The following is a 15,873-nucleotide window of genomic DNA, read 5'->3' on the forward strand; positions in this document are numbered from 1 at the left end:
GTTTCAAACACACACAAATTCTTCTTCTTCTTCTTCTTTTTTTTTTTTTTTGTAATTCAGTATTTTGGACAGCAATATATATATTTTTAAATGATAATTAAAAAATCAATGTTTAAAATAGTGGTTAATCCCAGGCAAGCCTGAATAGATCTATTTTCTCCAAAAGGTATCTAAAGTATAGTATTGTACTTTTATTGTGTTTAATACTACTGAAGTGGCAAGGTACTAGCAGAATTATAGCTGACATATAGTGAAGACTTATAATTGGCCAGGAACTATGCCAAGAGCTTTGCATGTATGATCTCTTTTAATCTTCACGACAATCTCATGAGATCCATAAGGAAACTGAGCCTTGGAATAATTTTGTGAGCTGCTCTAGATCACACAGAAACATTGTGTGATGTTGAGCTTCCAGAGTTGAACTCCAGAGACAATGCACCAAGTGTTAAGAATCCTATGCCTCTAGTTCCCAAGCAGGGTGGGACCATTAATAGATTACTCCGCCACACTGAATCTCTGTTTTCTCATCTGTAAAATTAGAGTTGGATATACTGATTCTTTCAGCCCTCTTTACTCTGAAAATTCTATTTTTACATTCATTAACTTTCAGATGCAATTGTCTGTGATTGAGAAAGCATTCAGTTTCAATCCGGGTAAGGTCAGTATTCCTCTCCGCCTTGCCTGGGGGAAGGAGGGCGCTTCCAGGAGGAAGGATTAGCTGCCAAATTAGGAATTCTAGAAGACTTGGCAAAGGGGTAAAAGGAACTATTAGATGGTAAACTAAGGCCTCATTAGGGTGTGAGTTCTTAGCTGGAGCTCTGATATTAGGTTCTTTTGTTGACTGGAATATTTCTTTCTCTTCCTTTTTTTTTTAAAGATTTTATTTATTTATTCGAGAGAGCATGCATGTGTGAGAAAAGAGAGAGAGACTGAGCATCAGCACACAAGCAGAGGGGAGGGGCAATGGGAGTGGGACAAGCAGACTCCCCATTGAGCAGGGAGCCTGATGAGGGGCTTGACCCCAGGATCATGACCTGAGCTGAGGGCAGAGGCTTAATGACTGAGCCATGCTGGCTCCCCTGGAATGTTTCTCTTTCTATGCAGGATTTCACTCATTCCAGGACCATAATTCAAAAGAATACATGGTCAGAACTTCTTTCCTGGTTCTCCCATTCCTGATGTAAGTACATAGTCCCACCAAAGTTTTCTAAGTTTTATCTCATGCAACCAAGAGTTGGACAAGAAGTGAAGGGTTTCCTGTTCTATATACATGTTGCCTCTTTCTAATTGCTTTATTCTGTAATCCTTGTAGAGAAAGACCGCGGTCTTTGGATAAATAAAGGATTGAAAGAAAAACCCATCTGCATTTTAGAAAAAAAAAATCTGAACTCCAAGTTTCTGCAGCATTTCTTTTTAGGAAGACTAAAAAGCCTAAGTGAGGAAATGAGAAATGCAAGGTTCTTCCTTGCAAGATGGCTGGCAATGGAGGAGTCAAGTAGAGGAAAGAAGGGGAGAATATAGTCTTTATGTCTTATACTACCCATTCTTCTTCCCTTCTCTGTTTTACTGAGCATTCAATAGGGCAAGAGGCAAAATGGAGAAGATGATGGGAAAGAGAAGGAAGGCCTGGAAAAGTGGTGGGAAGGAGGTCCTTCGGTCAATAGTAGGAAGCATTAATATATGAAAGAGGTGATTCAGGAAGGCTGTATATTTGATTATGAATATAAACATAGGTACAATATTAGGCTTAGAGGAGATATCTTAGACTTCATCTAGTCTTCTCACCTTATCGATGGGAGAATTTTTTCTAGCGCATCTCTGACAGATGGTGAGGCTGGCTCTGTTCCAATATTCTAAGTTGCCTGTTTTCTTCCTGGACAGCTCCAACAGTCAGAAACTATTGTAACTTGTAACATTATCACTTCCAAATATTTGTTCTGGTACCAAGTCAAGGAGGGCAGGAAATGAGTCTTAATTATTTTTGTATCCCCAGAACCTCCAACTTAGTGAACAGCATTTACTTAGTAAATTGTTAGATTACACAAGTAATACATACACAAGTATGTTAATGGATAGAAACTACCTCAAGAAACATTGTAAGTCTACTTTTTAATCCACACGATAACTCCATACATCCTTGTTAGCAATAATAAAAATGTGTCCTAAACTTTCTCTTTTCCAAGCTAACTCCAGTGAGTTTTCTCAACTAAGGCCTACCGGTTCTGATGATCTAACTCTGGGAATCTAACATGTTACCTATATGTACCTTTGTCATTTCTTATATAGATTCAAAATAAATAAAATAAAAATAAAAGGGTAATTAAAAGTCATTTTTCCACATTTATTCCTTTTTATTATGAGTTATAAAAGTCAGGTGGATTTTGTATAGCCTTCTTAAATATATATGTCAATAATAAAGTAATATGTGTTCATTATTTTAAAAATGAGAAAATTAAAATCTCACATAATCTCAACATTGTGGGTCCATCTCTTGTCAGTTCTTTGGATTTTTTAAAAAAGATATTTTACTGTAATTTGATCATGCTGCATATATCATCTTTATATACTACTTTTTTACTTAATGTACTGTGAACATTTTCTCATATTATGATCAGTTTGTCAAAGAGACCATTTTGAGTAACTATGACATTTCACTGGAGAGCTATCTAGTTATTTATCTAACCAATACCTACCATATGGTTGTACAGTGCCTAACAGATCACTACAATAAAAAGGACTTGAGAAAAAAAAAATCAATGTACATGAAGTTTTTCCACATCTTTGATGATCAGTTTAGGACAGATTCCTAGAAGAGTAGTTAGTAGGTCAAAGAGCATACACTTTTAACAAGACTTTAAAACTCTCTTCCTCAGAATACATTTCCCAGCCCTCACGACAAGGTTAAATTCCTTGTTACATGTTACTATAGCACCCTGCAGTTCTTTTTCATCACCTTCATCGTTTTGAATACTTGGTTATATTTTATTTCCATTTAGACTGCAAATTACATTAAGGTGGCCCCACAACCATTTTTGCTGACTGTGTTTTGCATAAAGCTAACATAGAGCACACACTCAAAGTATATTTTATTTAGTTGAATGTTGTTAAATTGCTTCCTTAAAAGGGTGTTTGTATTTGTACCCCAGAAGCACTACTGGCATATGTCCAACTCACTGCATTAACATCATAAAGCCATGATAACCCCAGATGGGACACAATACTCTTCATGTGATTCGGTTCTTATTACAAATGAAACCTGTGACTTAAAACTGATCTCTCGGCTATTATGAATTCACTGGGTACACTAAACTCTGCACTGAGGATTCATTAAGACTTGAACATTACCAGCTCTCGGGGAAGAAAAGTTCCTTCTTGACGGGCGATGACCAGTGATGCTGTCTCTCCTTGCTTGGTGCTCCTCAGCATGGCCACGAGCTCTTCCTGAGTTCGCCCCGTGACATCTCTGCCATTTACCTAATGGATGCCATCATATGAACAGATTACGACACTTTCCATCTCCTTCTACCCTAGATGGTTTCTGAAAGTAAGTAGTAGATGGTCTCTTACAGTCAATAAAGCTCAGAAAAGATGAAAACATGGTTTCATGTTGAACAACATGTTCAACCATGTTGAACACATGGTTCCAAACCAACTAAGTTCAAAGTAGTTATACTGACCATCATTATTATGGTGCTAGATCATTTCAGATAGTAAGCAGTGTGAGAAGTTTCTCCTAAGATATCACATTCTTATGAGGGGAAAATCAAACTGACAGTAGAGAATGATTTCTTAAAGAAGAAAGAAGTGGATTTCAGGTACTGAACTGGCACCATTTTCTGCCTACTACAAAAAAAAAACAAGAAATGGACCATAATCACATGGCAAATTACTTTGGAGGCAAGTTCTTTGTTATAATTAAATGGTGATCTCCATGTTTAGAAAATTAGAGTCTCCAGTTTATCACAGATTATTAGAAATTATACTTTGGAGCTATATTAGTCATTTGGTACATCTTCTTCCATAATTTAGAATCTAGAGTGTTACTTCCATGCCATGAGAAAGTTAAATAGAACCAGTCAGTTTCAGTGAGGAAGATTTCTTGAAAGGTAAGCTGACAATACATATTTAGGTAAGAAGATAATGCTTATCAAACAAAAATACATGGGGGGAAAAGTCTCTTGCTTTGCATAGTTCCAAATACTTCTTTATAGGCATAGATCAACCTGAGACAGGTTGGCCCATCCCTAGGAAAAGTTAAAGAGAACTGTTATCAGAGTTTGGCTGTAATCCAGGAATGATGAATTCCTGGATTTGATATAAATTCCCCAGGGACCCTAAGAGATAGAAGACAGAGAAGACAGAGAAAAGTTTTTAGTGTTACTTGTCCTTATATCACTGACCTTAGAAGTTAGGCTTCTCACTGACTCAATTTTTTTATAATGAAAGTCCTTATTGTCTACAATAATTTGTCCTTATTTTTTTATAATGAAAGTCCTTATTGTCTACAATAATTTGTAATATTTTACATTCAAATATAAATATTGATATATTTATTTAAACATCAAGGTTACTTTATTGAAGATATTAATTCTAAGTCTTACCTCCAAAATTCGGTCCCCTGATTGCAGGCGGCCATCTTTTATTGCTGCTCCCTTTGGTAAAATGTTTTTTACAAAAATGGGACCAGGCCCGTGTATGGAAGAGTCTCTGGTGACAACCGTGAAACCCAGTCCTTCAGGGCCTAGTGCGTAAGACCAGGAAAATGCATGGTCACCTTAAGTAGAAACCTTACAGTAAAACTTACCTAATTTAGACTAATGTAGAATAAGTAAAATATTTACATTCCAGCAAATATTTTAAATACACTTCAGTTGTTCTTGTTGCAAATAAAGATTATAGTTCCTGACAGGTTATGATGGTTTCAAAGTGAATTTAGGGCGCAATGCAGATGTGTAACACTTTCGTTTATTGAGGTCCCAGAAGAAATGCCACATGTTATCCATAAACTCAGGAGATTGATTTCTCAGTAAACCATGAGTAGCCAGAGGCTGTCTGCCATGAGTTGTGTCAGGCACTCACTCAGCTAGCCACCCTGCAGCTCCCCACAGCTGGGTCTTGCTTCCTCCTCGTGTGCTGCACCCCCCTTGCTCCCTCCCTCACATTTGGCTGGCCCATTCTTTTGCATCTGATTCTCTCTTTCTCCAAGTATGTGGTTTCCACATTACCTGAAGGTATGCTCAGATATTTCTGCCCTACAGAATTCTCACTTCAATCTTACTTCTTCCTCGGCCTTCCACCACCAATGATCTACTCAAGACCACATCCACTATTTTTCTGTTCTGCATTGTCCCTTTCTCTAGCTTTGACACTTCTCACTGAGTTTTTTTTTGAAATTAATGTCCCCCATCTTTGTTTTCATATCTTTGTTTTATGACTATTTTCCTACCTCTCCGAACCCGTCATGTCTCTCACCCTCTCTTACCCACTGTTCTCCCACATGAACATAGATATTCCCCAAGGATCTGCCCTGGAACAATTTGGTCTCAAGATTCTCTGCCTTGGCCAGCTCCTGGCTCCAACACCATCTCCCTATGGATGATACCTAAATCTCTTTGGCCCTAATCTCTCTGGGGTCAGCTTCCTTAATATGACCATGTACACATGTTCACCAGCATTTCAAACTTCACAATGAAACTCCTTCTCCAATTCAGATCCTGATCTTTTCACATATATTCATCTACCAAAACTCTGGAATTTTAGTAATGGCATCACCATTGAACAAGCCATCTGCAATTCCTCTCTCTCCTCCTACATGCAATCAGGAGGGAAGGCACATAGACTATATTAAGACAGATGCAATGTATCCTTTACTGATCCTTTGCTGTTTGATCTTTTTCGTACCTTTTCGCTGTCAGATTAAGTTTCCCAGAGTACATTTGTGATGTCGTATTCTTTATTTTTGCATTCAAGGCCTTCTGATGGCTTTTTTTTTTTTTTTAAGATTTTCTTCATTTATTTGACAGAGAGAAAGAACACTAGCGAGTAGAAGCAGGTGGAGCAACAAGTAGAGGGAAAGGGAGAAGCAGGCTCCTGCTGAGCAGAGAGCCTGATGTCAGGCTCCATCCCAGGACTCTAGGATCATAACCTGAGCCGAAGGTGGACACTCAACCAACTAAGCCGCACAGGCACCCCTTTCTGATGGATTCTTAAAGTAACCTTCTATGTCTGATCTACCTATCCTCAAAGCATTCAACCCCATGTCTTCTACATAGCTGGATATTTTGTACAAAAAACAACTGATGCATTTATGTAAAAAGTCAAAGGGCTCCTGGGTGGCTCAGTCAGTTAAGTGGTCAACTCTTGGTTTTGGCTCAGGTCATGACCTCAGGGTCCTGGGATAGAGCCCCAAGTCCGGCTCTGTGCTCAATGGGGAGTCTGCTTGTAGATTCCCTTTCTTCCTCTCACTTTGCCCCTACCCCCTGCTCATGTGCACACATGCCTGCACACTCTCAAATAAATAAATAAATCTTAAAAAAAAAAAAAAAGCCTAATTGCTAAGCACTCTGGTGAATACAGCACTCTAGTCAATACAGTTTATTCTCAGTACAGAATTCTTAAGGGGGAGAAAATTCTGACCAGAGGATCTTTCAGAATAACCACTACAGTCTAATTAAAGGTACATGTTATTTTGATATATGTTAATAAATATTTTAAAACTACCCTGTGATCATTAAATTCTCTATTAATTCAGACAAAAATTTGAGAGATCTTGGCTTCTTTTGAACTTAGTCTTGAAAATCACATCAGATTGCAGAAGGCTGCAGTGGGGGAAGGGATTATCAGGAGGTTAAAATAAAAGCACAGAAGTGTATGAATGTTTATTTGTGTATATGTATAATATTGCATAAATATGCATGTATACACATGCCTAGTCTTATTTATCTGGGCTTGAATTGCATAGAAATGCTGGAAAAGATGAAGACAAGGTTATACTCTACACGCTTTTGAAATTAAGTATGTTTTGAAAAATTGTTTGCAATGTTGAATTGGCGGAATTTCAATTATATAATTATATGTAATAATTATCAATTATGATTATCACATATTTGCCTTTTGAGGACTAAATATTTTGCTGGTATAAAACTGTCTTAGAGAACCAGAAACAATATACTGGCTTTTTAGAGTTGACCTAAAGGTGCTACAAAAATCACTAATCTTGCTCAAAACAGGGTTCAACTGAATTTCAGTGCTTCTTTCTTACTGTGTTTCTCTCAAGTTTGCAATGGTTCTTTCCATTTCCCAACCTGTCTTTATCACTTTTTTTAAAAACAATCTATACTCTCCAGAAGAAAAGAATAAGAACGTAGTACAATTCCACGAAATTTAAGTTACCTACTTAAATCTATTCTTTGATACAATTAAACTAAGGGAGAATTAACGAAATTAGCCTTAATGCATTTCTCTTAACCAATTTTACATGTTACAATAATAGAATGCTATTAAGCATAATTTAATAATTACCTTTCTTTAGGTCAATCTTAATTTTCTTTGCATTTTTCTTGCTGCCAAATCCCATGAGAGGGGAGAGTGAAGGAGAGGATGGCTTCCTACCCTGTCTTGGTACTCGGGGGCTCTTGCTTTGTTGCAAAGAAGTCAATGCATCCTCTTCAGGACTACCTGTTCCTGTGAGATTTACAGTTTTTGTTGCTGATATTCCATGGACCGGAGGCGGCAGCTTTGTTCTCAAAACGCCATCATTGTTACCAAAAATGTTAAGCGGCCCAATGACTGATTTTTCATACTGTTCACGGTTTTGCGGTGGAAGCACATGGAGGAGCACATTTGGAGATTTCATCGCCTGACGAAAGACATCTTGAGCCCTTCAAAGAGAGTCAGGAAATACATAACAATCCACATCCTAGCATGCCACGTAAAGCACCCCACATCATGGCAACGGGGGCAGCACATCAGTGTGAGCATGGGAGAAACTGTCACTGTTACCCCCAGGATGACCGCAAACTAAATATGAATTAACCACTTACGACTTGCCCACGAGGTGCCCTGACACGGGGCTACACATGCCTTAGTAGCGTGCACAATCCTCTCATTGGATCTTTTTGACAACTTCCTTAATCTCATTTCATGTTAGGTAAGTACAATTCACTCTTACTTTACAAAACTAGGAAACTGAGGCTCGGAGTGATAAGATAACTTGTCCAGTGACCCATAGTTTTTAAGTATTTCTCAATCTGTAAACCCAACCAGGAGCCATTGCTAAAGTAAGCATAAAAGCAAACTTTAATTTTAGACAGAAAAAAATCCTTGTGTAGTATTGATTGAATTAGTTTCCTTTTAGGGCTTTCTTCTAAAGAACAGATCCTCTCTAAAACGGGGTGTGTTCCAGAATTTTAATTCTGACACAAACATTTCCTCATGGTGATATTTGGTGTATTGGCTGTGCCCAATATCATAGTGAATTATCAATTCTATTTTATTATATAGTACCTGTTATTCTATTATATAGTACCTGTATTTTTTTTTCCTACTTTTTTGTCTTAGCATTTGGTGTTTTTCTCAGATTTCCTACTAGCATTTCTCTCCTTCATCCTTATGCTTCATGACTACGTAAAACAACTCCCTATCCCAGCCTTTCTTGCCAGTAAGATTTATATAATAGGGTTACAAGAAAGCTGGGAGCCAGAAAGTTTCTTCTTCTTCTATTTCTCCAAACTCAGGAGTGATGGGGGAACCCCAGTAGCTCCCTAGTGACCATGGCACAACTTAAAGAGAGTAGTCGCTTAGTGAGGATGGCAAAACAGAAAGATGGAAGATGCCCCTGGGCTGACACGTGTGGAACTGCCACACCAACCCTGGACTCCCACCTCCACACTTATTTGTCCTTGGGGGGTGGGGGATATAAATCTTGTTTAGGGCACCTTTATTTCAGGTCTCTGTCAGTAGCAGCCACATCAAATAATAATGAATCACAATTCCTACTACTACCTGACACTCACTACCCCCCCACCCAACCTTACGAATGAAGTGCTTGCTCTCCATGTTCGAAGGGGAGGAGGACAAGATCTCACAGAGGCAGCCCAGCTCCTCTGCTCAGTTCCCTGACTGGGAGTCAGTTTCTACTCTGCATTACCTTCATGTTGAATTTTTATGAGCCTCAGTTTCCACCTTGCATATCTCTCAGTCCTTGTAAAAAGTTCGGTGGCATTCTTATTTGAAGAAATTCATTTCTTTCCACATTAAGCAGCCACTGCCCACAGCCTCCTCTCATGTACAACCACCCCCTCCCCCCAACCAAAATCACAAATATCGACAGAGAATGGCTACAGAGAATATATGCTATGAGTTGTTTTGGTCAGAAACAAGAGAATCCAGTGGCCATTACTAAAGAGTATTAATTAGTATTTACTCCCTTGTTCTAGAGCCCCATTGCAATGCCAACATACATTTAAAAAATATGCATCAGACTGCCACATACTCCGATTCTTCGCTATAAGAACCCATTCCTATAATATGTTCACATGCAGAAAAATGATTTCTTGAGGGAGAATATTTTAATTTTTTTTCATTTGTTTCTATTACTCAGTGAGTCCTCATAGACGTCTCTCACAGACAAGTAGCTTAAGGAAGACTGCTGACACAAAGCTAGTTAATTAATAAGCTGAACTAACAGTCTGTGAAAAGAGTCATTAAATACCAGTCTAACTGACCCATATCCCAAGCAAAACAAACCCGTCTATCGAAGATGCAAACAGACAACCAGGCGGCAAGGATCTCTGTATCTGCAGTTTCCTATTCTTGGGGCCACCAGGGACACGTGCAGGCCCCCTTTGAGGATGGCAACACATAAGATGCCTTCGAAAAAGGATGTCCTGGGGTCATTCAAAGGGGGCTGACCAGAAATCCTGCCAACAGTTTTGATCATCGAGGGCCCAGTAGTGATTAAAAGTATCTCAGGAATCAATTGCAGAACATAAAACAATGGAAAAAAAATGCTTACTGAGCAAAAGTTTTGTCTACGAGGTCCACATTGTTGATTTTTACGATACATTCATTTTCATGAAACAGTCCCTCCCGCTTGGACCTGCTGTTTTCTTCAATGCCGCGGATGAAGAGTCCTAGGATCCTAAATGCAAAATTTAGGTTGAAATAAAATTACTGAATAATAATAGGCCAATTTTTTTCTTCATTTGCAACTATTCAGAAGCAAGTATTGATTTCTCCTTATGAAAGAAGTTATGCTTTATATTCAGGCAACTGTTTCTTGTTTAAATCCTTAGAGAAAAAAAAAATCCACTGAAAGAGAGAAAGCCAGACACATAAATACTGACCTAGGGTACGCTGATTCAGGACTCCATCGCCTTGTTGGCGATATTCTTAGAAAGGGCCTCTACAGCTCTGGGGAGCTGAGGACGCGGAGGTGCCCGGTTTGGGGAAGGGAGCAGGCTGACTGTAACAGGTGTGAGTTAGTGCCGAGATACCTCGAAGCTTCATGATGAAAGAAGATCAGACATTCACCATAGCTTTTTGCAGTCTTACTACCTGTTACAGTCGTTGGCATTTTAAGAAGCAAACACTTATGCACAGATCATATTGCTCAGTTTGTTTGTTTGTTTATTTATTTATTTTCTTAAAGATTTTATTCAGTTATTCATGAGAGACACACAGAGAGAGGCAGAGACACAGGCAGAGGGAGAAGCAGACTCCCCGCGGGGAACCTGATGCAGGACTGGATCCCAGGACCCCAGGATCACGATCTGAGCCAAAGGCAGATGCTCAGCCACTGAGCCACCCAGGTGCCCCCATATTGCTCAGTTTAAAAGTCAGTTCTGTCCCATTTGTCGGTGCCCCTGAATCAAGTACCTGTGGGTGTTTCCCATGCTCAGGCTGGAGGGATAGGAGATCTGGGGAGAAGGTGGGCCGTACACAGGACCAGAAGGATGCAGGCAGGAGGAGAGAGAGAAGACACGCAGAGGCAGGCTGAACCTACGTGTTTGTGTGGGGAGCCATCACGGATGAGGAGGCCAGAACCACACGGGGAGGCTTCAACACCCGTTGCCTGACTTAATCTAATCAGGCTGGAGCAGCACACCCACCACTCACTGCTTCTGAGGGAGACGCTGAGCTGATGGGGGCAGGGCCTGGGGAAGACTCAGGATTCAGAGAGGACGGCCTGAGGCTCCTGGTGCTTTGTGGCTGTTGCTTAGAGTCAGGACCGGAGAGGAGGGTTGAGAAAAAGCAAAGGAGGAAGAGGACTACAGCAATAATGAAATGCATTGTTTGTTTGTTTTAAAGGTTTTATTTATTCATGAGAGACAGAGAGGGAGGCATAGATACAGGCAGAGGGAGAAGCAGGCTTCCCGCGCAGAGCCCGATGTGGGACTCGGTCCCGGGACCCCCCAGATCAAGCCCTGAGCCAAAGGCAGATGCTCAACCACTGAGCCACCCAGGAGCCCTGATGTGTGTGTATGTGACTCTTGTATTTCGGTAGTATCTAAACCACAAACCTTAAGAAATCAAACTTATATATATTTTAGCTATATTTTATGTGAGAGAATTCCCTTCTTCTTGTGGCATGTCAGAGTCCCAGCTGTGTCCCCAGAATAAGACAGACAGCCATGTCCTCCAAGAGGAATCTGCTGGGCGTGGGAAAAACAGCCACCTCCTTGGTCCCTCCTCCTCTTGTTTTTCTGCTTTGTCACTCTTTTTTGTACACGGGTCCTTGCATGTTATCACAGAGTGCCTTTGTATTAAATCTCAAATCTGAATAAAATATGGGAACATTTTATAGATGAATAACAGAACAGGGTCAGCCATAGAGAGGGGGCGGTGTCTAATGAAAGTGGAGGAGAAAACCATCTTCCTGTTTGGAGCAACCACACAATAGGGCCTCTGCCTCCAGAGCCAGGTTTATTCAATGAGCTCATGTCATCTGAAGCAAGAGGAGGGGCACCTGCGGTGGCATTCAGGCCTTTAATAAATGCAGTGCACTGATGCAGGAGAGAGTCACGCCACTTATGGTAGGGAAGGCTTGGGTCATAGGTACCCATGTGTGAGGTGGTGTTACACTGCATTTCCTAGTTCTAGGAGGTTAGTAAACTCATCATATTCTGTATGGGAGAGAAAAGGGGCCAAAGCTACTATTTGATAAAGGATCTGAGATTCAAATTAATATTTTTGAGATACTAATCCTACCTTAATCTCGTAACGTAATATTAAAAATTGAGCTATCTGACATGCAAAAGAAGAAAAAGAAAAAGAAGAAATAGAATAAACAGTGTTTCTTTCCTAAATTAAACAACTCTCTAATAGTTCACATTTTGGATTTTTGTTATGGTGGATTCACAATAACATGATCCATTAGGAGGCTCACATGTGGTTATAAACTAGTTTATGTAAGCGATATTTTTTTTAACAAGCATTCAAGTCTTCCTTTAATTTAATTCAGTACATCATCAGTCATGTAATGTTACTCCCTAGGATTTAATTTCACATTTTGGGAGATGAATTAATTCTTTCAGGCCACTGGGTTGCAATTTAGCTGGCATATTACAGCTGGAGTATGCTATGTGAACCTCACTGATCTAAATAACCTAACTTTCCATGAAAAATTTATTGACAGAATAAGCTCAACTGTAAAACCCATGTGTCAGAGGTAATTTTGGTAAAATGTAAAACTGACTGATTTTATTAGTTTGGTCCCTGGCAACAAACCACTCCTGCCTTCTCTATTCCATAGAAGGAGTGGATTTCCTCCAGTTTGATTTCATCCAGACCAGTATGAGAAGGCTTGGAAAAGAATCTCTCATTATCTTCTCTGACCCAAACTGGTGGGCTGTGGTAGTGGTCTCATCTGGGACAAAAGCTCTCAGGATGTAAAGATTAATGCTGTTGAGAAATTACAGGCTGAGAGGAACCAGCTAATTTGCATTAATGAGCGGTGATAAAGGAGGCTGAAATCTACTGCCCCACAGAATAAGAGGGTGGGCCATTTGATTCTTTTTCTTATAATAATCATTTAGACACTAACCCACTCACTCCTTGCTCCCTTCTGCTCTTCCCACTGAATAAAAGGCTTTGGCCACTCTAGCAGCTTTGTATCTCTATCTAAACATCTCCTCTCCTTCCATTATGTGTCATTCCTCACCCACTCCTTCCTTCTTCTCTGTCATATTTAGCTGTCTTTACTAGGAAACGAATGTATTTTATGCCATCTTTATTGAAAAACAATTAGATTCCATGCTTCTAATTCTAAAACAAAAGTACCTTAATTTTTTTTAAGTCAATGAAATAAGATTACTTTTTACTTTCAGGAACTCAGTTTTTTGTATTTTTGCTTTGTTTCTTACTTTAAAGCCAAGGGGCCTCCATACAAGTGCCACTTAACACCCTTTGCTGTCGTACCTAATGAATCCACTGAAGCCTTATCTAGTACAGCAGCCACTATATTGTACTCAGAGTGTTCTAAGTGAAATTACATTTCCTATTTAACAACAGGTGTGGCAGTATTTTTCTAAAAAAAAAAAATATATATATATATATATATATATAAAGAAATTGGAGGCAAAGTCAATTACAGTAGTCTTAGTAAAGAATTACATGTAAATTCTAATTTAAAATAATGACACAAACCAATAAATGGAAGGAAATTAAGAACTAAGTATACCACCATGACCTTAACTCACCCCCCCTAAACCACCATGCTCACACACTGAAACCATATGGCATTATGAAGTCAGACACTTGTCTGACACGCTCTATACTCAGTTGCATCTAAACACATGGGTTGAGTTAAGTGTGCTGTTTCAGCCTGTACTCATTACTTCTTAACTTTTATTGGCTCATGTCTCCACTTCCATATTATTTTTATGTTTTTTAATTAAATTTCCTTTCTATAATACTAATGGATAGCAAAAAAAAAGCATATATATGTATTTCACCAAATTACTGAACTTATAAAAGTTCATTTCTGAACCAGGCTTTTTTGTTTTAGCCATAATATTAATTACACTGATAATTTACACATTCATATGTTCTGTGCTTTACAAGTTTTCACATTTTTAATGTCATTTAACCCCCACAACATTGATGTGGAGTAGGTATTCACAAGAGGCAAGTTTAGGGAACTTGCTCAAAGTAATAAAAGATAACACTGAGATTCAAATCCAACTGTTCTGAATCCAAGTATAACACTCTTTCTATTCTTCAAGGCCTATGCTAGAAATCAGAACCAGGAAGGAGAAGGGAAGAAATCAATACATTATAGTGTGTTTCTCTCATTTGATGTGAGAGAAGGTGATTTCTGGTCTACAGGGTCAACTTGATTTCTGAACTATTGAAAATGAAGTATGGCGACTGTCACATTGTACATTTCTTCATGTTTTGGAAATTGGGATGATCTTGTGTTCTATTCTGGCTTCATTAAGCTAAAGGGCCTGGTAATTTAACCGCTCTGGTATTTCACAAAGCTCTATCAGTACACTTCTGCCAAAAGCCATTAGAATTTCTCATGACAACTGGGTAAATACCCTTCCTGTCTATCAAAAACAACCTCAGCTTGTCCTGTGCCATAACCCATAACATTTATAAACACGCTTATTAACACATACAGGAAATGAAACAATAAGAGCCACTGGCTTTTCAGTTCATTTCTTTTTAGAGAACATTCATTCCAGCAAGAGCTTGGCATCAGATGTTATTTGCAAAAAAAGGTGATGACTTTGCAATTACAGGTAGCAGATGGCTACCTGCTGAAAATGATGCCAACCAAAATATCATGACTAAATCTGCTCTTCCCACTATGTGGCAGACTGAATTGAATAAATATTCTGAAGCAGTAAATTAATACTATATAGTCTTTGGGGAAATTTTTGCTTTAGAAAGAGCAATGGAGTAAGGAAGGTTGGGTCTGGATTTTGTGTGACGTTGAAAAAAATCAATGGACTTTTCTGGACGTGGCTCTTCTAAGCTAAAATAAGGCATTCTATCTTTTCAGTGATGCATTTAATATAAGAACAATTAATTTAGCAAATTAATCAAAATCATATCATGAGTGAGAAACTGATTTTAAGAAAAGCCCTTTCTTTTAAGAGACCCCTTGTCATTATCAATCCAGTGCTAAAGGCTGTCATTACACTAGTATTATAAGGTTGTTACAATAGTACTAATATTAAGTCTCAGGCACCCATTTAAAAATTTTTTTTACCCATTTTAATTTCTAACAGTAAACCAACTTTTATTTTTTTATTTTTTATTTTTTTTAAACCAACTTTTATATCTAGTTAGGTGGACATGAATTTCAAGAAATGCCGATATCTAAATTACCATTTGCTACTGTGGATTTACCAATATAATGTCTTTAAAATTTCAAAAGAATGTGATATACTATTTTTATTTGATTATATTTTCTTTTAGAAAAAAATAACACAATGGTATTTTACTACTATAGTTAAAATAATGAAAACATATAGCTTCTGATATAGCTACTTATAATGCTAGAGTATTTATTATCCTAAGTTCCATATACCTGAGCAAAATCAGGAAATACCAATTTGGATTACTATATTCACTTGTTGGGAGTATATTTTGGAACATTAAAAAATTCAGGTGTAGTATTTGTCTAATGGTATGTTAAAATCCATCTCAAGGATTCTGTTTACTACCTGTCACTGGCAAGAATACTTTAAGGAAATGTTTCCAGAGTGCCTGGGTGGCTCAGTCAGTTGAACATCCAACTCTTGATTTTGGCTCAGGTCATGATCTCAGGGTCTTGAGATGTAGGCCCAGGTCAAGTTCCCCACTCAACAGAGAGTCAGCTTCCTCCTTTTTCCTCCTCCCACTTTCCCTCCCCTGGTTCGT

General features: G+C 38.6%; 1 protein-coding gene across 5 annotated transcripts in view; it reads right to left on the reverse strand.

The window, feature by feature from the left end:
- The window catches only part of PARD3B (par-3 family cell polarity regulator beta), a 987,000-nt gene that overhangs the window by 446,568 nt on the left and 524,559 nt on the right, over window positions 1-15,873 (reverse strand). For all 5 annotated transcript variants that reach the window (XM_072813099.1, XM_072813097.1, XM_072813100.1 and 2 more), the window contains exons 7-10: window positions 10,016-10,141; window positions 7,522-7,880; window positions 4,602-4,741; window positions 3,346-3,474 (exon numbers count right to left, since the gene is read on the reverse strand). In XM_072813099.1, coding sequence (XP_072669200.1) covers window positions 3,346-3,474; window positions 4,602-4,741; window positions 7,522-7,880; window positions 10,016-10,141 — 754 coding nt within the window. The remainder of the gene's footprint in view (window positions 1-3,345; window positions 3,475-4,601; window positions 4,742-7,521; window positions 7,881-10,015; window positions 10,142-15,873) is intronic.

The sequence above is a fragment of the Canis lupus genome, chromosome 36 (assembly GCF_048164855.1).
Source record: "Canis lupus baileyi chromosome 36, mCanLup2.hap1, whole genome shotgun sequence".
Taxonomy (NCBI): Eukaryota; Metazoa; Chordata; class Mammalia; order Carnivora; family Canidae; genus Canis; species Canis lupus.